This window comes from Python bivittatus, unplaced genomic scaffold (assembly GCF_059951505.1).
Source record: "Python bivittatus isolate LINGU-HERP-01145 unplaced genomic scaffold, Pbiv_v1 ctg000310_np1212, whole genome shotgun sequence".
NCBI classification, from domain to species: domain Eukaryota; kingdom Metazoa; phylum Chordata; class Lepidosauria; order Squamata; family Pythonidae; genus Python; species Python bivittatus.
Genome location: NW_028277054.1, coordinates 2,368,760 through 2,391,987, shown reverse-complemented (window position 1 = coordinate 2,391,987; position 23,228 = coordinate 2,368,760). Strand labels below are relative to the sequence as shown.

At 50.3% G+C, this 23,228-nt stretch overlaps 1 protein-coding gene across 7 annotated transcripts in view; it reads left to right on the top strand.

Moving 5' to 3' along the window:
* ACTN4 (actinin alpha 4) overlaps positions 1-22,707 on the top strand; it is a 75,488-nt gene extending 52,781 nt beyond the window's left edge. For 2 of the 7 annotated variants that reach the window (XM_088139817.1, XM_088139816.1), the window contains exons 9-22: positions 1,419-1,511; positions 2,604-2,834; positions 4,128-4,275; positions 7,646-7,796; positions 11,060-11,168; positions 11,259-11,399; positions 12,389-12,571; positions 12,736-12,870; positions 14,550-14,729; positions 16,230-16,376; positions 17,417-17,497; positions 17,857-17,922; positions 19,511-19,669; positions 20,458-22,707. In XM_088139817.1, coding sequence (XP_087995943.1) covers positions 1,419-1,511; positions 2,604-2,834; positions 4,128-4,275; positions 7,646-7,796; positions 11,060-11,168; positions 11,259-11,399; positions 12,389-12,571; positions 12,736-12,870; positions 14,550-14,729; positions 16,230-16,376; positions 17,417-17,497; positions 17,857-17,922; positions 19,511-19,669; positions 20,458-20,616 — 1,983 coding nt within the window. In that variant the 3' untranslated portion in view covers positions 20,617-22,707. Of the gene's footprint in view, positions 1-55; positions 129-1,418; positions 1,512-2,603; positions 2,835-4,127; positions 4,276-7,645; positions 7,797-11,059; positions 11,169-11,258; positions 11,400-12,388; positions 12,572-12,735; positions 12,871-14,549; positions 14,730-16,229; positions 16,377-17,416; positions 17,498-17,856; positions 17,923-19,510; positions 19,670-20,457 lie in introns of those variants that run through there. The other 5 variants (XM_088139819.1, XM_088139814.1, XM_088139818.1 and 2 more) reach the window with 3 other exon arrangements.
* Positions 22,708-23,228: the final 521 nt, after the last annotated feature.

Sequence of the window (23,228 nt, the reverse complement as noted above, 5' to 3'; positions counted from 1 at the left end):
TTTGTTGGCAACTCATTTCTTCCATGGCTCTCTCCCTTTCCCCCCCTTCTATAGACCCTCCTCTTCACCCTTTCTGTTGATGTCTGGCTTCCATCTCCTCCCCTTGGACTCTCTCTGCTCCTAGCAAGGTACTTGATCTCTTGACTTTTCCCATTTCATGGCTTCTGTGTAATTGGCCCCCTTTTTGCTTTCTGGTAAGCCAGGTGTGGGCATTTCGGAGGGGCTCTTCTCCAGCGCATGACCCTCCTCTTTCAGCAGGCCTGTAACGCGCCCTTCTCCTGCTGCCTTTAAAAAAAAAACCCTGCCTTTTATATCCTATTGTTTTTACAAAGTTTTGCAATTGGTTTCATTTGTCCTTGCTGGTGCTTTTGAATTTATGCCAGCTTTGAATGTGGATATCAGTGTTCAACGGGAAAGGTTATGCTCATTGGGACGCAAGGGGGAAGAATGCCCATCATTTAAGTATTGTTGAAATAGGATTGACTTTGGAAAGCGGAGCTACCAAAACATGCCACTGAGAACTTGTGCAGCCTACAAAGGAGCTAAAAGGCAGAAAAAAGAAACAAAGGAAGAAAGACTTTGCAAGAGATAATAGTAGGATAAATGCAATAGCTGGAGCTGAACTGTTCCAGCAGAACTTTCTAAATCCTAGATGAAAAGCAATAGCGTTCTTTAAATGTTCAAATCTTGGCTTGTGAAGCCAGGATAACTTGAAGGTTTTGCATGTGTCCTTAATCTTCATGCAAGCCGATTGTTTCCCCTTAACATCAGTTAGAAACATACGGTAATCAGTATTGGGATAAGCCAGGATCTGAAACCCTGGTCTGAAGTTGGCTTCAAATGCTAGCTTTGGTGTCTCAGTTCTGAGGTACCAAGAATGGTAAAATCAAGTGCTCAATTGCAGCAGACTGAAGGAGAAAGAGCATGAACATGAACTTCAGGCAGACATTGGTTTAAGCCATGATCCTGTGTATCCAAACTGGGCCAGTGTCGTCTGCCAGATACAAAAGATGAGCCTTCTCATCTGGTTCCATTACCCAGCAGCTCAAACCAGGGTTGGTCTGAGAATCCAATCTGGCGTTACGCTTAGCCCGCCATTGTCTCTGCTTGTGTTGGTAGTTTTGGCCTATGCGCCTGGTGGGCTGGAGCTGCTCTCCCATTAAATCAGGCATCTTAGGGTGGGAGGACTGTGGAAGGGGACAGGTCTACACAGCCTCCAGATAATGTCCTCAGGCTGGATTGAAACTTAACTTCTTTGCTTTAGATCTGCTCTCTCTCTGCCTCTGGGGGAGTTCAGTAGTTTCCTGTGATGGTTCGGTTACAGCTTTGTTCTCATGCTGTGTCTTTCCTTAGTACATCTCAGTTTGAGGGGTGTTTGTCTGTTGGGTCACTGATGTTTCCCTGTGTTTTCCCTGTAGGCCGAGACTGCAGCAAACAGGATTTGCAAAGTGTTGGCAGTCAACCAGGAGAATGAGCACCTGATGGAGGATTACGAGAAGCTGGCTTCTGACGTGAGTGTTGATGGGCCTGCCCTGCTTTCAACAGGCAGGGGCTGGACCCAGTGACGCCCTTTTAAAGCCTGTGGCCAGCGAACGGTTTTGTGAATCCGTCTGTCAACAGGCCTCGGTGCATATAATTGGGACCACTGAGAAGTCAGGGGGAGCTACAGGGTGCTTTGATCACTTCTCAACCTGAACTTCATTCTTAAGGTGTGCGCCTTCACTGTGTTCACCCAGGACTATATTGGCATCACCGTCATACGGGTTGAGCTGGTTAGCAAACCCAGATAATTGCAAAGTCTTCACGGCCTTGGAAGCTAGCATTGACATAACTTGCTGGATGTGGGGTTTGCTCCAGAGAGGGACCATAAAACCTCATGCTTGCTCTTGATGCCTTCCCATGATCAAAAGCAAGCGTTGTTTCTGTGCTGTCATGCACGATGGCTGCTTCCTGACGTCCAGTCACTCTTCTGCTCTCTCTCATTCTCTCTCTCTCTCTCTCCATCCCCTAAATTTGCATCTGGGCTTTGTGAACAGCTGCCAAATCAGCCAGCAGCCTGTCTTGGCCAACCTTCCCAACCTGACACCTTCCAAATGCTTTGGGACAAACATTATCAGGAAGACATCAAGATGGGGAAGGCTTTGACTGTTGCTGCTTCTGTGGCTGTCTCATGCCATCCCATCCTCCTCAGGGCTAGGAAGCCACACATTGAGAAAACTGGCTGGAATTCCTGACATCTTGGATGGAAAAGCTGAGAAGGACCTCAAGATGGATGCTACCCATCCATCCTGGAATGAGTGGACCACTTGCCCATCCTTACAACCTTTGGGAATTCTAGATTTGGACAGGGACCTCCAAGGTCATTTCATCCCATCAAGTGCTGTAAGATCTTTGAAAGATAGCTACATGGCTTCTGCTTAAGAACTTCTAGGAAGCCAAAAGCCTAACTTTCATAAATACAATGTTAAGGTTTCTCCTAGAACACATAGGATTAAGCTGCTGTTTAGTAGCAACCCCCAGGTTTATGACCAACCTTTGCTTCTATCCATGAGTTAACCTGCTTTCAGTTTTTAATGCTGTATTTCACCGGTGTGCTTCCACAGCTGCTGGAGTGGATTCAGCGCACCATCCCTTGGCTGGAGAACCGGGTTCCCCAGAAGACCATGCAAGAGATGCAGCAGAAGCTGGAGGACTTCCGTGACTACCGGCGGGTCCACAAGCCTCCCAAGGTGCAGGAGAAGTGCCAGCTGGAGATCAACTTCAACACCTTGCAGACCAAGCTGCGACTCAGCAACCGGCCAGCCTTCATGCCCTCCGAGGGAAGAATGGTTTCGGTGAGTACCTGCCTGTGGAGACAATGAGGGCCATTGGGCTTTCGGTTGCTGGAGGAAGAAGGAAGACAATTTTCCTTTTTGTCTTCAAAGGCACAGAATAGCCCCAGCCAGGCTGAGTGGTGGACCATAAAGCCACTTGTTGAAAGTTCCCTTTGACCACATTGGGTGGCCTGGTACAAGAAGAAGCCTCCCTACCTCCCCCAGCCCCAGCCCCAGCCCTAGCCTGCCCTTTGGGCACCATACCAGCCTAGTCTTCAAGGCCTCTTGGACTTCCCAGCCAACGGGGAGCTCAGGCACAAAGGTGGCACTCACCCATCTCCTCAGGACTATTGTAAAGATTCCCAAGATGGTGCTGAGTATTTCTAAAGGTGTTTGCGTGCTTACTCCATGTAACTAACCCTGAATCTAAGAGAAAATTTCTACTTCTTAGGAAAGCTGCTGTCTCCAACCTGCAGCCTGTTATGTCTCTCTCTGGGTGGGCAGAGTTAGGGAGAAGCTTGGTGGGGCCAGGTGTGGACTAGATGGGCTTCCTTGCATAGATGTGTGGAGGCCAGATTGTAGTCTGCGTGGAGAACAGAAGCTGTGAAGTCTCCTCTGTGGTTTCACTTTCCTACCCCACCCTGTCCCACACGCCAACCATTTCCTCATCAGGCACACAAATGGGTGTGTAGGCACCTTCAGGGTAATAACAATGATTAAAAAACAATAGAAAATGTTACCGTTTTTAAAACGTGCTGTTTGCTGATTGGGTAGGCACGAACCCGTGATTCTCAGTCTATACTTACAGAGAGTCATCTGCTACTGAGATGGTATACAATTTTTGTTGGCACAAACCCGCTCCAGGTATAAGACATTTTGGAGTCACCTTTGAAAACTGCTGGACCACCCACTGAATGGTCAGGTTGATGTGGTCCAGAGGAGAAACGGATTCCAGAAAAGGTCTTGTCTAGAGCAGTGTTGCATAACCCTAGTAGACTACAATCCCTATCATCCACAGACAAAGCAGCCAATAGCATGTGGGCATGGAATAAAGAGAGCTACCGTCCTAACACAGTTGGAAGATTGCAGGTTGAAGATAAGGCTGGAGTCAACCATAGAAGCAAGATATTTGCCTTCTTAAAACACTTAGGTCGACCTTAAGCGTGGCGTCTTTAAGCAAGCAGGATGGGCCACCTGATTGAATCCTCAAAATGGGGAAACACGTAAACCATCTTCTGTGCCTCGCTTAAGTGTTTGGGGTTTTTGTGTTCTGTTTTGCTTGCTCCACCCTGCCCTGCCCCAAATCCTCCCCAGGACATCAACAACGGATGGCAGCGCTTGGAACAGGCAGAGAAGGGTTTTGAAGAATGGCAGCTGAACGAAATCCGAAGGCTGGAAAGGTTGGATCACTTAGCTTTGAAGTTCAGGCAGAAGGCGTCCATCCACGAGGCCTGGACCGAAGGTGAGGCAACTGGAGATGGGAAAGGCCCAGAGGCTGACTTTGGCCAAGACTGCCCCAATGACCACTTGTTCATCACCTGCTGCTTGAGTTCCTTTGTTCGCTGCCTGCAGCGAGATTTGAACCTGGGGCTCTCACAAGCAGAACGTACAAACGTGGGCCTTGTTTCTACTGTTCTCCAGCAATCTGGCCCGCCCTTTCACCGCTTGGATAGGTCAACCCAGGAATAGGAGTTTTTGCAATAGAGCATGGGGTCTTCCCCTTATGGGGCCATGGATTCTTTTGGAGAAACTGATGGACCCCTTCTCAGAAAAACACAGGAAAAGGCAGAAAATAAAATATATAGATATGGGTTGTAGTACAAAGGAAACCAGTTGGGTTCAAAGAAGAAGTTAAAAATAACAAACGTATCATAGGCTAATACCTGTGCTTATTAATCCAGATAATAAGTTTAGATAGTGAGAGAAGTTAGCAAACTTTTTTGAAGTCTAGAGGCTATCAGTTTATTTATTTATTTAAATTTATTGGCCGCCCAACTCCTGACAGACTTGCTTCGTTATTACTTAATTGCTTCTCTTTGTTATTCAGTGAAAAGCTATATTTCAGTTGGAGGTTAGTGAAAATCAAGTGGTCATTTTTTCCCCCATCCAAGTTCACAGCCCCCCTAAAATCTATCCACAGACCCCCCCAAGGGATATGTGGACCCCAGCTTAAGAACCCCAGTGATAGAGGATAATGTTTTTACACAGTATCGTCCTCTTTGTCTGCCACGGCCTGCTAAAAGCATCAGTGGGGAGTCGAAGCTGTGCTGGCCACCTTCTTCAGAGCTGGGAGGGCCCACAGTGTCTTTGGGCTGTGTTGGCGGCTGCATATGTCAGAGACGCACATCTTCTTTCGTGCCGAAGATGGGGCTTCTCCAAAACGTCCATACGTCTTGTTTCAAGTTTCCCTCTGCCCATCTTAGGTCATGGAGCTAGTGCCAAGCCTACCAAAATGGCAGCTGCGTGTCTCATTCTGTAAAAATATCCCATGATCTCTGCCCCCTCCCCTCCAAGGAAGTGTGGTTCTCAGAAGAATGCGGTGAGGGAGGCATTATTTAGTCTTTGTACGGGTGTGAAATTTAGTGGGTGTAGCAGGTGGACCCATAACGGTTGCCTTGCCTGGAGTCAGGCTGATGAAACAGCAGCTGTTCCCCCAGCCCTGGCATTTGCACTGCACTGCCCAGCACCGGTCACTCCGAGGCAGGAAGATGCTGTGGTTCGGCTCTGAGCATCTGCCACAACCCAGCCTCCAGATCCAAAGAGTTGGGTGCTTTGTCCATGCTTTGTCCGCGTTAGAGGAGGCATCTTGGCATTCTAATCTTGTTGAATTCCGAAGCTGACGGGCTTCAGCTTTTCAGGCTTTCCTCTTCAGCTAGATCCCCAAGATCCTCCCGTCTTCAGGAGCTCGAGTGAGGCTCCTGAGCCAAGGCATTTTATGGGAGACAGGACTGACCCAGACTCCCAGCCTGTCCACATGAAAGACTCCTGCTCCTGGCTATCTCCTGCTTGGGCAGTCTTCCTCTGACCAATAGAATCCTCTGGGAAAAGGAGGCTTTTGGGGGCACTTTGTATGTCTTCCACAAACTTGAGGAAGTTCTCCCTTCAGGAGTCTGCAGACCCAAGGAAGTCCTTGGCCTGGCAGCCTGTGAGAAGCCACATCACCTCTCGCTGAAGCCAGCAGTGGTGTCAGCGGCCACTCCAGGACCCAGAACATGTTCAAGTTGTTTACCTTCCTTTGTCACCAGCCCTATTCTTAGCACAGCCCAGGGTGGGGTAAACGTTATCAGCCTCTTTGCAGCTTCCTGTTGGACGCTGTCTAGCAAGAAACCGATTTCTTTCTTCTTTAACAACAAGGGAGAGCAGCTCCCCACCTTCCTCCCTCTGTGGCTTCATCCATCAAACTCGGCAGTTGCCATGGAACTTAGAGGGTGTCTTTGAGCAGCTCTGTTGGGGGGGAGAGGGAGGCGGGGGGGGCTCCTTTTGATGCGGGAAGTGCCAACTTTTCAGATCCTGCCTGGGCTGCAGATGAAAGTTGACAGGCGGTTCGGGAAGGGCCCCAGCTCTGCTTTTAATGGCGTCCTTGATTGCACGACAGCCCAGTTTGTGCTTGTATCTGGGTTTTCTTGCACGCGTGGGACCACGTTGATGCATTTTGCAGAGTTAAAATGAGAGGCAGGCAAGCAGTTGCCCAGTTTTGCCACTGCAGATGGCACGGGTTAATGCTCTCTTTAAAGCAGTGTTGTCCAAACTTGGCCACTTTAAGATGAGTGGACTTCAACTCCCAGAAGTCCATGCTGGCTGGGGAATTCTGGGAGTTGAAGTCCACTCATCTTAAAGTGGCCAAGTTTGGACAACATTGCTTTAAAGGTTCCAGTATCATCTAGGACTCTCTGTTTCTGGTCAGTACTGGGGGCTTCTAGGTTTCCCCTCTAACTTGTGAGAGTTGCACAGGACAGCTCCAGAAATCACAGTTCCTCCTAGCTGCAGAGTGACCTCGCTGTTTGATTTGGGGGATTCCCGCTCTGTGGGATCTCCGAGGTTGATGGCTCAAGGACTCCCCCCAGCCTCTCTCGTGGCAACATGGCGGGATCTCAAGTCTAAAGTTGCATGCAGCCAGCCTGAGACTGCAGTCCCCCGCTGTACCGTGGGGGCTTTTTGCTTGTCTGGACCTTTCCTGGCTGGCAGCCAAGACCAAATTCTCCAAGCTGAGCGTGTCCCGGGGAACAGCTGATTGGAACAGAGGAGCGTTTTCAAAACTCCAGCAGCTTTTCGGCTCACGACCCAAATAGCTTTTGAATTAGTGCAGAAACCCCAGCAATGTGGAGGTTTGCTAGCAAAAGGGCTCGCCTGGCTCTCGGCTGAAGCTGGGAAATGGGGGGGGGGGCAGAGGGGAGTTATGTCAGTAGCAAGAAAACCTCAACCGGCAGGGGAACTGAGGCCCTGGGAATAGATGTGCGTCCAGGCCCCTCCGCTGCTTGCATTTCCCCGATTTCCTGCACGGTCAGAGGATGCCCAAAATGCCCTCCTTGTGTCCAGCAAGAGAGACTCACCAGAGCTCATTCCAGAGCAGCTGTTGAGCAGGTCCACCTCCCTCAGGAACCCCGGGAGGGGAAAGCAGGTCCTGGGAATGCTGTACGGAGGACCTGAGATAGCCTTGGGCTCCTCCGGGCATGACCGATCAGCTGCATCAGAAGTCTGCCCTTGTGGAAAGGGGGGGAACCCCAGATCCTGGAACGGCTCCCCCATGACCCGATTAGCGTTCCTGCCTCAAATGGTGGGCGCCTGGCCCACTCTCTCCCTGACCTCTGACAAGCCTGTTTTCGACTCCTCAGGGAAAGAAGCCATGCTGAAGCAAAAAGACTACGAGACGGCCACGCTGTCAGACATCAAGGCCCTGATCCGGAAGCACGAGGCGTTCGAGAGCGACCTGGCGGCTCACCAAGACCGCGTGGAACAGATTGCAGCCATTGCTCAGGAGCTCAAGTACGCAAGACTTGTCTGCGTTGTTTCCCCAGACCTCCCTCCATCCCTCTCTTTGGGGCGGAGGAGTGTCATCCAAATGGGTCCAGGGCTTTCTCCTGCTGCAGAGGCAGGCAGGCCGTGGAAGCAGCAGGGCACTGGGAAGGGAAACAGGTTCAGCCAAACAGTAGGAGAGACTTCTGGAGTATCGGTGCTTGAGCTGGGGTGCAGCTGAGACAGGTCATCTCTTGAAGATGCTGTGGGGACAGCCTGTACCAAGCAGGAAGTAGAGCAGAAGACCCTCAAGGCCCTGTCAGCCACACTGGGAGGGTTGGGGGGCTACTACTTGGGCAAACATTGGGGCTTCCTTGAGGTTTTGGGGTTTTGTTTTGTTTTTTGCCTTCAGGTCAAACCTTGTGTCAGGAAGCTTCAGATACATATTTTGAATATTACATAGAGTCTTCCACTGCACAATGGAATTTTATAAACTTTATTGCAGCTTTCCTTAAAGTCATTTACTTGATTATTAAAATGGTTTCATTCCAAGTCACAATATGAAACAAATAAACCTTTCTACTGAATCATAAATTCAAGAGACTAAATAGGCTCCTAATATATTTTAAAAAATGGAAAGCAAAATCAATCAATAATCAATTAAGCAATACAGTTAAGCTTCCCCCAGATCAGTACCACGTTCAGCCTGGATACGTTCCTGCAGTTTTCTTGGCAAGATTTTGGAAGTGGTTTGCCATTGCCTCCTTCCTGGGGCTGAGAGAGAGGGACTGGCCCAAGGTCATCCAGCTGGCTTTGTGCCTGGGTGGGAAACTCTCTCCCGATTTCTAGGCTGGTGCCTCAACCACTACTGTACACCAAACTGGCTCATTTTCTTTGAGATTCTGGATGTTAAACAGAGAAAAGGAGTTGTGTGGAGCGAGGCTAAGACAGGACACCTTCTTAAGATCATTCTGATTTCACAGTTCCCAGGAATGGAGCATGTAGTGACCTTTTCAGCAAGCTTTCCTCTCCTCGCAGAGCTGCAGATCCCAAGGGGAGGAACACAACATGTTAAACCGGGGCTACGTTCGTGCAGCAGACGTCTTCTGAACTTGAACTGGCTTCTCTTTCTCTAAGAGAGATGCTTTTTTAGATGCTCCTTCCCCATTCAGTGACCAAGACCAAGCTTTTCCTAGATGCTAATAACGATGGGGGATTTACTGATTTGAATGCATCTTTCTAATAACGATCAACAACAGCCCTGGCTGCTTATGGAAAAATAAATATTCATACTTAGCTGAACCTTTCCCCCTGATATGCTAGGGTTTGCTTCTGCTGTACCCAAACTGATGGATTATCTGCCATCAAGATTATGTCCCAAATTGATGGATTATATGTAATCAAGTATGGATTGACTCTGAATGACTACACCAATAGACCTTTTCCAGGATGATCTGTCCCCAACCTGGTCCTTCAGCTCTTTCCACAGCAGCCCATCGAGTCCATCCCCCTTGCTGCCGGTTGTCCTCCTCCTCTTTCCTTCCACCTTCCCCAACATGATGGACTCCTCGAAGGATTGGCCCCAATCCTGCTAATAATATGAACCATCCCCAGCCTTAAAATCCACACTTTCCTAATTGCAGGCAGAGCAGGATACACGGCCTTCCACGCACAGCTCTCCCTAACGTGGAGAAAGCTTCGTGGTCAATCCGAGCCCCAGCACGGGGGCCCTGTTTCCTTCCTCCTCCTCCTCCTCCTCCTCCTCCTCCTCCAGAGTCCCCGTTCCTTCTGGTTCCTCCTGAACCAGGCCTTTAAACTTGGCTGCAAGATCCCATTCCTTGCTCTAGAGCTCTTGAAGCTGTAAAATCCCCCTGCATCCTGTTCAAAAGCAGCATTGGCAGCCTTGAGGCTTTTAAAAGGCTTCCCTGCCAACCTCCATGTGTGTGATTTGGACAGTCTTGCAGCAAGACACAAAGAGACGTTGTAAGGTATTTTTGGCAAGTTCAAAATAGCAGTCCTCCCCCCCACCCCCCCATCTGTCATCTAGGATCCATTTCCAAAAAGCCTCCCTGGCTCCTGCCTGGAGTCAGCTCGGATCATCTCTCTTTTTGGAAGAAGTTCCTCCCAGGGTGTTTTCTTCCCCCCTTGTGTTCACCCCGCCCCACGTTACACAGTACCCCCATTGTTCTCCATCCCTCCTCCCTTGATGTGTTACTAGAATGTGGTTCTTGTAAGAGTTTGCAGCAAACTCCTCCCCCCACTCCTTCCCCCCCCCCCCCGACTAGATAAACTCACACGCCGTTAGTACACACACACAGGCGAGAGCCGAGCTGGCCCTGAATGGAGGTCCTTCTTGGTGGGGCCGGGGCTGGCAGAGAACTTGGAGACCCTGATGTGTGTGGCCTGAAGCATGACTTCCTGGAGCAAACGCATATCCCTGTGCTTCTCTGCGTAAGCACGCTTAACACACCCGTGTCCCAAGACCCTGCTTGCTAACGTTTTGGAAGTGGGAGGGAGGGAAGGAGGGAAGGAACTCCTTGCGTTCCCTGTCTGCCATTGGAGAAACTCTTGGGAAGGGAGGCTAGCCACAGTTCTGGGGTCAGAGGCCCTGTTTCCGACCAGGTGCCCTTTGGCTTAACTTCTCATGTTCCTGTGTTGTCGTGTCCCCCCCCCCCCCCCAGATTCCTTCGAGTTGATTGGTTTGGCCAGTGATTTGATGCTGTTTCCTTTCTTTTCCTTAGAGCGGCGTTTCTCAGCCTTGGCAAGTTTAAGCTGCGTGGACTTCAACTCCCAGAATTCCTGGGGAATTCTGGGAGTTGAAGTCCACGCAGCTTAAACTTGCCAAGGTTGAGAAATGCTGCCTTCGAGCAACATGCAATGTTTTAGAGGCCAATCTGCCTTTCACAGCTCAACCTATGCAGAATTAGCTTAGGGTGATGAGCAGAATGCCCAGCCAGACGTCTGGTGCCCTCCTCTGCCCAAACATGGGGAGTGCAGATCTGGAGAAAGCTGTAAACAGCAGTGGGAAGAAAAGAGGGCATCTAAGACGTTAGTTATTTATGTATTTTATTTGCTGCTGGATTAGCTAGACTCTCAGTGGCTTACAGCAACATAGTGCATAGTTGGACCATTCATGGTTTAAACAAAACATTTGTACGTTTACATAAATTAAGGAAAAGTTTGGTTCTTCTTGGCATGGGGACCCTGTAAAGAGGAGATTAGGGTCCCCCAAGAGAGCTGTTTCCTGGTTACCAGCCCCTTCCCTCACGCCGTCCCTTTTCTCTGCCCCACAGCGAGCTGGATTATTACGACTCCCCCAGTGTCAACGCCCGGTGCCAAAAGATCTGTGACCAGTGGGACTCCCTAGGATCTCTGACCCACACACGGAGGGAAGCGCTGGAGGTGAGCTGAAACATGCCCTGCCATCAGAGGAGGCAAGCCAGCGAATGCTACGTAAGGAGACCTACTCATTTTGCCCGTCTCTTTTCTAAGAAAACAGAGAAGCAGTTGGAGACCATCGACCAGCTCCACCTGGAATATGCCAAGCGAGCAGCACCCTTCAACAACTGGATGGAGAGCGCAATGGAGGACCTCCAGGACATGTTCATTGTCCACACCATAGAGGAGATAGAGGTACGAGGCTGTCCAATAAATCTTCCTATCCTCTCTACCCTGCAAGAATCTGGAAGTATCTATCTTAGCTTCAGCTGATGCAAGAGAGAGAGAAGCGGTGATGAGCAGTGCTTAGGGCAGTGTTGTCCAAACTTGGCCACTTTAAGATGAGTGGACTTCAACTCCCAGAATTCCCCAGCCAGCCATGCTGGCTGGGGAATTCTGGGAGTTGAAGTCCACTCATCTTAAAGTGGCCAAGTTTGGACAACACTGGCTTAGGGGAAATTAGCCAACAGGACTAAGTCTGCTGTCTGATCCAATGAATTTCTGGCCTAGTTTTTTTAAATTAAAAACCCGTCATAATTTGCTGCATCAGATCCAGGGCCTGGTTTTGAGGGAGAGCGTGCAAAGGTTAAAAATAATGTGTTAAAATAAGTTAGGTTATGTCACGCATTTGTTATGTTACATGTTTTCACAAGGGGGCTGGAGGAAGGCAGATAGATTGATAGACAGACAGACAGAGAGACATTAATTGAAAGGCCTCAAGTATATGAGCTTCAGATTCTTGGAAGGTAAAGATTGCAGAGCCAGAAAATGCCGGAATAGAAGCTGGTGCCCTTCAAAGAGGGTACACTTACGTAATGATGCCAGGCTTTTGATTTTTAAAAAAAGTATGAGAACGTTCAGCCACTTGTAAGACAATCAGTGCAAACTCCAGCTCCAGATGGGAGTTTTTCTAGCTGGCTTCCGTCCCATCCCAGAACATTTGGGAGGAAAATTCCCACCAGAATTCCAGGTGGAATTCCTATTTTCCCCTCCCACTTTGTCCCATTGCAAATGGAAGAAACCTGACTTGCTTTGTGGGACTTTGAGCTTCCCACCAAGACAAATTGATATTTCAAGACAGCAGGGATGAACATGGGAACCCCGCTGGTACCTTGCTGGGTGTGGGGCTTGGGTGAAATTGGCCTGGTCTTGCCAACCCTGCTTGGATTGTCCTTCCCTTCCAGGGCTTGATTGCTGCCCACGATCAGTTCAAATCCACGTTGCCTGATGCCGACAAAGAACGAGAAGCCATCTTGGGCATTCAGAGCGAAGCACAGAGGATCGCCGACTACAACAACATAAAACTCTCTGGGAACAACCCCTACACTTCGGTCACTCCTCAGATCATCAACTCCAAGTGGGAAAAGGTGCGTGTGGCTGCGCTCCGTGGACTGTCTTGCATGCACACTCAGCGGGTGGAGCTGAAGACAAAGAGCGTGCCCGCCTCGGCTGCAACTCTTGGCCTCCCTGAGCTGGAGGAAGCCCAGAAGCGTTGTGCTCAACGGTGGCTCTCTCCCTTTTCATGCGACAGGTCCAGCAGCTTGTGCCCAAGAGAGACAGCGCCCTTCAGGATGAGCAGAGCAAGCAGCAGTCCAACGAACGTTTGCGCCGACAGTTTGCCAGCCAAGCCAATATTGTGGGGCCCTGGATCCAAACAAAGATGGAGGTGAGAAGCTTTGCCCGGTATTCTCCTTCGCCAAAGGACTGGAAAAAAATGGGGAAGCCAGAAAGATGGGGGTTGAGGGGGGGAAGCCTGACCATTCAGATTCGAGTGGAGCCCTGTGCAATGGGATGCAGGGTCGGACTAGCGCGCCACCATTCCTCGACCAAATGAGGACTGCTTCATTGGGGAAGGAACATAAGAACATAAACTGTGCCTTGCTGGATCAGACCTCTGGCCCAGTGTTCTCAACCTTGGCAACTTTAAGCTGAATGGACTTCCCCATGGCTGGCTGGGGAATTCTGGGAGTTGAAGTCCATTCAGCTTAAAGTTGCCAAGGTTGAGAAACACTGCTCTGGCCTGTCTAGTCCAGCAATCTTTTCTCATAGTGCCCGGCAGCCAGGCAGGCTTAGATGACCTTAAATATATTTATTGATTTAGTGGGCAAATTTATATAGCCACCCAACTACCCAAAGGAACCTTGGGTGGTAAATAAATGATCCATTTTCTCATCTGTCTGAGATAGGAATAATAAATCCTAAATAATCCTGTCTTTCATCACAAGGCTGCTAGAATTGTTCTTTTTTCTGTTTCTTAAGCATGTTGCTTAAGTCTAAAAGCTCAGAGAGAATCCATCTAAGCAACAGAGCGTGGTTTTATTATTTTTTTTTTTAGCACCAAGCTCTAATCTGAAAATACGGCTTAAAATTATGAATTCTAAGTTCTTTTAACTATGGTTTACTGTGGCACAAAGCCATAATGTGGTTTGTTTGATTTGGGCTCAGCATCTTGCAAGAAGCCCGTCGTTGTGGTTGGCAAATTATAAGCCGCACTTTAGTAAACTGTGTCTTAGTCCAGCATGATCAGTCCAGCTTCTATGTTCTTGAAATCCTGGTGTATTTCCAGTTTGTTCTTGTGCCCATCCAACCCTCCTGCCAGTGCACAGGAGTATGTGGTAGGAGCAGTTTACCAAAGCCCTGTTCTGAAGCAAAACTTTTTGCTACAAAATCTGATTCTTCCTTCGCCTCCGTACAAAGAGGATCCGACTTCACCTGCAAGTTGCTTCCTTGTCCTCTTCTCCCAACGGCAAAAGCACAGGATTTCTCCCTCAAGGGGCGCTTCAACACATATCTGACCCAAGAACCCAACAGCTTTCAAATCTCCCCAGACCCCCCTTGCAAAAACTGCAAGAAGAACGCACGTGCCCACCACCCAGCTCTCCAGAACCCCGTTGCCAGAAAGGAGAAATCTTACCAATGCAAGAGCAGAGCACCCCAACCCCTGCAAGTATACCCCCCACAACCACATAAGTGCACCCCAAAGAAACAATGAGCAATCAAAAACCAGGAATGCATAACACAGGCAAAATAGCTGGCTTCTTAAGTACATCCAGAAACACTCACTGAAAATATCCCACTAACAGAAAAACCAAAAACATACCCCTACTCACATACTATCCAACCCATAAACTCCTCTGAAGGAAAACTCATTGTCCCACAAACACACTGGCATTTTGGTCCTTCATTGCTGCCAGGAGACCATCTGGGGTTCTGCTGGCAAGAGGAGCCAGATTCCAACCAAACTAAGGGCACCAGTTGTCAGATTCCAGGATCAGTGGTCTCTGTTCCTTTATATGAGTCTTCCAAGCTCATGTCACCCCAACCCATTTGCCTTCCCTTGACCAGGAGATTGGACGCATCTCCATTGAGATGAACGGCACCCTGGAGGACCAGCTGAACCACCTCAAGCAATACGAGCTGAACATCGTTGAATACAAACCCAACATCGACATCTTGGAACAGCAGCACCAGCTCATCCAGGAGGCCCTGATCTTCGACAACAAGCACACTAACTACACCATGGAGGTAAGAACAGCCAAGGGGATCCATGGGGAAGTTGGGTAGGTGGTTCTGGTAAGTGTCAGTAAAAGGCGGAACTTCCAAGTAAGTGTCCAGCCCCTCGCAGCTGCTTACCAGTAAGGCGGCTAGATTCTCAGGGTCTAACGAACAGATGAAGGGGAAAAAGCGTTAAGTTACAGAGTTTGGGAGACAAGTTATGCTCCTTCAGCACCAGCACTGTGTTTATCAGCAAGTTCTTTAGAGCAAGGATTCTTTGATCTTTGTGCTGACCATTTTCTGAAATACTGGGGAAGTTACTGCTTGCTTCCTCAGTGGGGAGACATGAGCTGATGGGCCAGCTCTGAAATATTTCTTGAATTACCATCGCCTGTCCCAGGCTCTGAGAAGTCCATTGTGGTAAGGGGCGAGGGGAAGTTTAAAAACATCCAAGAGTCCCTGGGATGAAGATGAGTTGTGTAGTTGGGACAAGGTCAGATAAGAGAGACCAAAGGGGGAATTCTTATAGTTGGTTTGTTTATAGTTTTGATGTCCTGCCCCAATCTGCAGATTCTGGGGGGTGTCCAACAGAGCACAGCATAAAGACACACAAAATTCATAAACTCTCTCCAAGGTGACCACCTCTAAACAATCAACTAGGGTTAAAAACAGGGTGAAATAGGGTTGATTTAGCAGTTTCACAAAATGCCAGGCGGGAGGGGCTGGACAAACTTCCTCAGAGAAGGGGTTCCAGGGCACATGGGTCACAAGAGAAGAGCTCCACCACCTGGTCTGTGTCCCTCCACCCATCCTATGTGATCCCGCGGAGTCAACATGCTCCAGGTGCCGTGCATTAAACAGTGTCATCTGATGGGACCAAAGAAGTTGGCCTTCTTTGTGGTAGTGCCTGCTCTCAGAATTACATCAACCCCCCCCGCAAGATTTGTTCGGCCCCCACCCTGCCCTTCTTCAAACAAGCCCTTAAAATCAGGCTTTGGGCTAGAGCGGATGGGTGGCGGACCTCTTGCGGGCTGGCTGGTTCTTCAGAATGGATGTTCTTTTTCCAGTTGCTTGCTTTTGACATTGTATAGTATTCATTGTTTTATTCTGCACATTGTCCAGACTAGTGAGGGAGTTGGGCTATAATTTTAATAAATAACTAAATACGCACCGGGGAGACACGCGTGTGTGTGCTCTCAGCAGGCCTTCTCCCTGCGTTCTCACCAAATGGGTAGATTCAACGTTGACATCCTCGTTTGAAATGTGCCCGGGTGTTGCTTTCATTGTCATCGTTTCAGCCTGTGTGTCTGTTAAACAAGCAGATGCCTGGCTAAAAATAACCTTCATTCAGACAAGCGTCCAGCGCAAGACGAAAACCGCGGAGTGACTTGAAAGAAAGCCAGTCGGGAGGGGCTCCTGGGTCAGCCGAGCACCTGCTTGGTTTGCACCCGTCTTGCTGGTTGGACGTAAGGGGGATCTGATTAAGTTGCTCCAGCTGTTTCTTCCTCTTCCTTCCACTTGCACGTCCAGCACATCCGGGTCGGATGGGAACAGCTCCTGACCACCATCGCCCGGACCATCAACGAGGTGGAGAACCAGATCTTGACCCGGGACGCCAAAGGGATCAGCCAGGAGCAGATGCAGGAGTTCCGGGCCTCCTTCAACCACTTCGACAAGGTAACCTGGGCGTGAGAACTGGGCTGGCCAGGGAGAACGTCTTTCGGGAGCAGATTTCGCTTCACCCGTGTGTGCACACACACGCGCGCTTTCTGTCTCTTTGTAAGAGAGAGGCCGGGCCTTGCTCTCAGAAAGGAAGCTGTGCCGTTGGGCCCCATTTCTCATATTCTGATTTAGGGGTAGAACAGACCGGGGGGTGCCGCTGGCCTGGGGGTGCCTTCGGTGGGCATCTTAGTCCACGCCAAGGATATTGTTGATGGGTGTGTGTTCGTTTGTTGTTCGCTTTTACTCCCAGGCCCTGCTAACTGTCATCTTAGTTCAGGGGTTTAAATCCTGTCATTAAAAGAGGGAGCCCAACCTGAGACAGGGTCACCCGATTCTGGACAGGGATTAGAATCTGGGTTTTCTTAACCCAGGTCTAAGATACGTGTAGCAGATACCGCGTACCTCGCTGGTATGAAATGGGACGTTGTCTCGTTATGCCCCTGCCCCACCCAGATAATGAAACCTCCTATTAACATCCTTCTGCTGGTCCCTTAAACAAGGGGCCTTTTTGATCAAGGGGTGCTGGGGCCATCCCATAATGTTCTTGCCCTTGCTTGTCACCTAAAAAGAGGTGAGGACGAACCTGTTGCAGCTCCACCTGGTTCCCCCCCTCCAAGCGGTGGAGCGCGGTTTGCGTTGCCCCGGCACAGACGGTGTGCCTGCCCTCCTGGGCAACGGCTTTCCAGCAGCAGGACATCTGCCCGGCTTCAGCAGGGAGGGAAGGTCACTCGGCGGTGCCTTGCTGGCCTCTCCTTCCTCTGCCTCCTTCCGGCTGAGGCTCTGGGGGAAGGCGTCCTCTGGCCCCGCTTCCTGTCTGGGCTGGGCGGCCGGAGTGGTTTTGATCTCCCCCGAGCAGCCAGCCTTGAACTAACGGCGTGTCTTTTCCCCTCTGCTCCACCTTCCTTGCGCGCACGGGGGGGCTGCCTGCCACCCCCGCCTTCCCTCGACGGGCGTGCTGTGCCCTCCACCCCCTCCTACCCGCGGCCCGGTGGCAGGACCACGGCGGCTCCCTGGGACCGGAAGAGTTCAAGGCCTGCCTCATCAGCTTGGGATACGATGTGGAGAATGACCGACAGGTACCCGCTGCCCGTGAACCGCGCCGCCCGCCAGTGACGATTGCAATTAACCGATCTCCTTTCTCTCTTCCTTCACCACGTTCTGTCTCCCTTTCCTCTGACCATTGTGCTGGTGTTTGGTATCTGATCCCCTGGCCTGCTCCTCCCTGACCCCTTGTGCTGACACGGCATCTCAAATACTTTCCGACTGACTTTTCTCTTTCTGCGTCTTTTCCTCCTTCCATGGGGCTGATGCTCTTTTCATCTTTGACCTTGGCATGCTTCATCCATCGCCATTCACCCACCACCGTCCTTCCTCCCTTCCGTCTTTCCTTCCTCCCTTCCTTCCTCCCTTCCTTTCTGTTGGCTGCTTGGAATAGAAGCGCACAGGGAGCATGGATGCAGACGACTACAGAGCCCTCCTTATCTCCACGGGATACAGCCTGGTACGCCCTCCGCTTTTCCCTTTCTCTTCTTCTCGCTCCCTCTGACGCCGCTGCTCCAGCCCAACATCGCTCTGCCCTCCTTGGCGCTGGCCTTGCATGTCATCTGCAAGGGCAAAGTTGGGGAGGGGAACTCGGGCATACTCTGGGGGGGCATAAGTACTAAGGCTAGAAAGCACTAAATTATCCCCACACTGAGCTGCATTGTTGAAGCCAGTGTTTTTCAAACTTGGCCACTTTAAGATGTGTGGACTTCAACTCCCAGAATTCCCCAGCCAGCCTGGGAGTTGAAGTCCACACATCTTAAAGTGGCCAAGTTTGAAAAACACTGGTTTAATCCGTTCCAATGCCTTTATGCTACTTGAAAAGGGCAGGGCAGCTGCTCTGGGGAAAAGCTTGTGAACAGGACCCAGGTCGGACGTGAATAAAGAACCGCGTATTCTCCATCCATCACCTCCTTACAAGGAAAGACCCTTCCCGATTCTTTTCCCATTGCCCACTGCAGCCATGTTCAAAGGATGAATGATGCACCCCAATCCAAACTAGAGACCCTGTGGCAAACCTTTTAGCTCCCCAGCCCCACCTGTTCCGTTGAACACTGTTGAACACTGTTGACCCTTCTCTGCAAGCTTCGGTGGTGGTTCTGCCTTCAAGCAGGTTAAAGTTAGCAACCCTGAAGGTTAGAAGAAGGAGGAGTTTTCTTGGGGAGACGGTTTTGTTAAGATTACTTTTATTCCAGGGGGAATCCAGAGGGCATCTGAGACTCCATCGGCCTGGTCCTTCAGCCTAGTAAGGATTGCCCTCCCAGGTCTGCTCCGAAGGAGCCTTGGTCATTCGGTCACCTGCTAGCCATGATATCTGGTTTGAACCTACCCTCTACTTTGGACAAAGCAGATATCACCGGCCTGTTGTGGTTCCTTTGCATAACAGAGTAAGCTTCCCCAGAAGACTCAGATGGAAAAATGAATGTGGTCCGTTGAAAGCGGGAGCAAAAGAGTTCTAAAATTATTGCCTGGTGCAATTCAATTATTTTTGGGGGACATTAACTGGTTGTTTAATTGCACCCTTCCCTACTCAGGTCCCCTTCAGATATGTGGGACTTTCCACCTGTGGACTGTAGGAATTGAAACCTGACACACATCTGGTAGGGAAGACTTAGCACAGCTGCAGTTCCTAATGCTACAGACCTCTAACATCCAGATTCCCTGTGGGTGAATTCAGACCATCACTGCAAATTAGTAGTAGTCATAAGGGAGGTTTCTTTGGCAAGGCAGCTGGTCCTTGAAGTGGTTTGGTGTGGTATAAATCGATATTTTTCAACCTTGGTAACTTTAAGCTGTGTGGACTTCAACTCCCAGAATTCCCCAGCCAGCAGAGGAGTTGAAGTCCATGTGTGTTGGCTGGGGAATTGGGAGTTGAAATCCACACATCTTAACCTTGCCGAAGATGAGAAATCTACCAGCGATGGTGAACTTTCAAGAGCTTCCCCTTCGGCACGTGTTGTGTGACAGAACCCTTCAAAAGTGGACCGAGCTGCCACCCTTCTGGAGGAGAATTCATTCTTGTTCTTCTCCCGGCCATCCTTTGTCAGGGCGATGCAGAGTTCCACCGGATCATGAGTGTTGTGGACCCCAACAACACCGGCGTGGTGACTTTCCAAGCCTTCATCGACTTCATGTCCCGGGAGACAACAGACACAGACACAGCTGACCAAGTCATCGCTTCCTTCAAAGTTCTGGCTGGAGACAAGGTGAGCTGAAGGAACTGGTTGTGGGAAGGTGTTTCATCCCAAGGGTTGTGTTTATCTGTGAAGGTTTTGTCCTGCCTTTCCTCCAGAGCTCAAGGTGGTACACAGAGTGCGCCATTCCTTGTTTTTCCCCCACAACAACAACCCTGTGAGGATGGTTGGCCCGAGAGAAAGCTTTGCTTGGTGGCTTTTCTCCGGTCTCCTGCGAATTAGCATAGCGTGTTTACAGAAACCAAGCTCTGTCATCCAACTGGGGAGAAAGGAAGGTGGCTAGCCCCTCCGGAGGGCACCTGAGCCTAGAAGTCAGCTCTCTGCCCTCTCGGATGGTCTTCAAAAACTGAAGTCAAGGATCTGGTTCTGCCGGCTGCAAAAAACCATGGCTGAAATACACCCTGGGTCATTTCAGACTGGCAGGGAGCGTTTTGGCAGGGAGGGGTTGCCCGAGGGACCCCCAATTGGGCAGAGCCCAAATCTGGGAAGTTCATCCCCCCCCCATTTTTAAAAAGTGATGTGGGGGAGTTTTTCTTCGTGGCGTGGGTCAAATCTAAATAAAATGCATGCCCCCTGTGTCGGCCCGTTTTTACTGTTAATGCCAACGGTGCTGCCTCCTTGTCTGCCGAATTGGGCAGTGCTGTTTCGGCGGGGATGCGGGGCTTCCCGAAACGGGGGGAGGCGGGTTGGGGAAGGCCCCTCGGCCCTGGCGGATCCTCCCCCTGCACTCCTGGACCTCCCCGGCCCGGCCAGCCAGGGTGGGCACGCCGTCACAGCGCTCCCTTCTCTCCCCTGCTCAGAACTACATCACGGCAGAGGAGCTGCGGCGAGAGCTTCCTCCAGACCAGGCGGAATACTGCATTGCCCGCATGGCACCTTACCAGGGTCCCGATGCCATCCCCGGGGCCCTTGACTACAAGTCCTTCTCCACGGCGCTGTACGGCGAGAGCGATCTGTGAGGGCGTTTGCAACGGCAGCAAGCGCTGGCAGAGAGGGGGACGGCCGTTCTGTTTCCTTCCACACCATATTTTCATTTTCTCTCTCTGTCTCTTCCTCGCACCTGCACACACACACCCCCACACCCAAAACCGGTGGGGCTCATGTCCTCCATACTATTTCTTTTTCTGAGGACAAGAAGCTGCCTCCTCCAGGCTGGGCAACCCTGGGAGCTGGCCTGTGTAATTTCTTTTCCTTTCCTTTTTTTTAATTGTGTCTTCTACGAACACTGTTAACCTATGCAACAGCCACGGTTTTTCCCTCCGGCAAGACCCCGAGCAGCTGAGAGGGGCTCAGCGGTCCCCTTTAGCCTTGCGTTGCTTTGCCGGGCAGGGAGGATAACGGGTCAGAGAGGGCCGAGCCCAGCCGACAGGCACCCAGACACGGCCCGGGGGGGCTCTTTCGTTCAATTCGATCCCTTCTTCGTGTGTGGGTATTTTTTCTTTCTTACATGTTCCAGAGGGAGGGGAAGCATTCTTAAACGTCTCTGTCCTCCCCCCAGCTTCGTCTCTCTTTTTTGTTTTTAATTTATGTAGCTGGTAGGCAGGAACTCCGCGTAGAAGGTGGCGATGCGTTGAGAGTAGGGAGATCCAGCGGGCGCCGTGATCCACTTTCCCTGGGTGTGTGTTTTTTAATGCAGAACTGGATCCTTGTTCCTTCCCCCGGGTCAGGCACTTTCTTTCTCGCCCTTGGGCGCAAACACCTTCCTTTGCCCCCTTAAAACCCGCTGCCCACTTTCATTTCAGCAAGGCAAACGTGGGTTGCTCCACCCCTTGGCTTGCCCTGTTCAGCACAGCAGGGAGGTTCTGTTGTTGGACCGGGGAGGGGGGGCTCCCTCGGCCCCACCGGCCCACGACGGCTCCTGCCCCTAGCCCCCCCGGTTGGAATGCGTCCCTGGGGGGGGTGCTTCTCACTTTAGGGCCCAACATTCTGCCTTGGAAGAGGTGGGCGCTCTTGGTTCTGTCTCAAATGATTTGGGAGGGGGGCAGTTCCGGAGAGAAGACGGTTGCAGGCTGAGAATGCAAACGCTTCTCCCCGTCCAGCCCCCCGAAATCTCTCCCTAATGCCTTTTTGACTCTTCTTCAATCGGAGAGCAGAACGAGCCAGAATTTGCTTGCAAGCTGGTTTCCCATTTTTGCACACACACTTCCCCCCCCTCCCCGCCAGTGTTGTGGGGCAGTGGCAGAGATAAGGGCAGAGGGAATATTGATCCATGGAGCGTCCATAGTTGCGGGGGGGGGCTCTTAAATGGTGTATTAAAAGGGGAAGCTGGTTGTCAGCCTGGTGGGACCGCGAAGGAAGTCCACAGGATGTCAGGTTTGTGAAACAGGACAGGAAGAAGCCAGGAAGTAGCGAGCCTTTCATCAGAGGGCCTCTGGAGCCGCTCAGCTGTTCTTTCTTTCTGGCTGGAGGGCAGCGCCAAACTGAGTCTTCCTTCTCATTTTCTCTTTGCTCTGAATAACTCTTTCGATTCACACTCGTAGGTCTATTTGTAATTTCTTCATCATGGTGCAGGGTTTTCTGAGGACCAAATTTAAATGCAAGAGAACCATGCAGAGTTCATTTAAAAAAAAACACCACCACAGAGAAAAACACAGCAAACGGTTGCAATTTAACAACATCCAGGTGATTATTATTATTAAATATAAATATATATATTCCTCTAGCATTGTATATTGTCAATTGATCCCCATCAATTGGGGTGTTTCTGTCCCTTCTCCCCCCCCCCCGCCATTTTCATCATCTAGTTAAGAGTTATGGCTGGCTGTAGCACCAGGAACTTAACATTCCCACACTGTTTTGGGGGGTAGGAGGTCATCCTTTCTGTTTCGTTTCTCTTTTTTGCCATCAGAGAAAGTTTAATTACTTATTTTATTGCGGTTGCTACAAAATCTGCCTGCCAAGGGTAGATCTCTTACGTAATAAGGAGTAACCAGGTTCTGTCTGCCTCTGCTGGTCATCAAATCTGTTCTAAAACTTCCAAACTTTCTGGGGAATCAGCTCTCCTTGCTCTTGGGAAACCAGACAATAAAATATAATATTTTTAAGGGTGATTTCTATTGTCGTTCTTCCCCACCACTGCCTCCATTCTTTGCCCGACACCCCCAGATCTGTCATTGCTCACCGGTAGTTGCCTTTTCTCATCTTTGGAAGCTCATTGTAGTCCATCTGTGCCCAGACAGTCTACCTCCCACATTGTGGTTGGGGAATGCTGACCTTGGCATCCATTTTCTAAAGACGTTCCCCAACCTGGTTAACCAAGCTCCTTCGATCTGAAGCTTAGGAAATCAACTGAACACAATTATATTGCTGGAAGGGCCCATGGCGGACAGGATCCGTAGTGAAGAGAAGCCCACCACCTCCATCAGCAATAGACACTACTATTGGATCCTTCTGAACATTGTTGTCCCTAACCCTCAACCCTGACCTGATTATCCCATATTGTATGTATGGGCTACCATCTTGAATACATGAAGCATGACCAACTTGGTTGCGTGTTCTACCAATGTTAAGCCCATCCCCTTGGAAGAGCCATCTCATATGGCCATCTCATATGTTTGCCCACTTGGCCTTC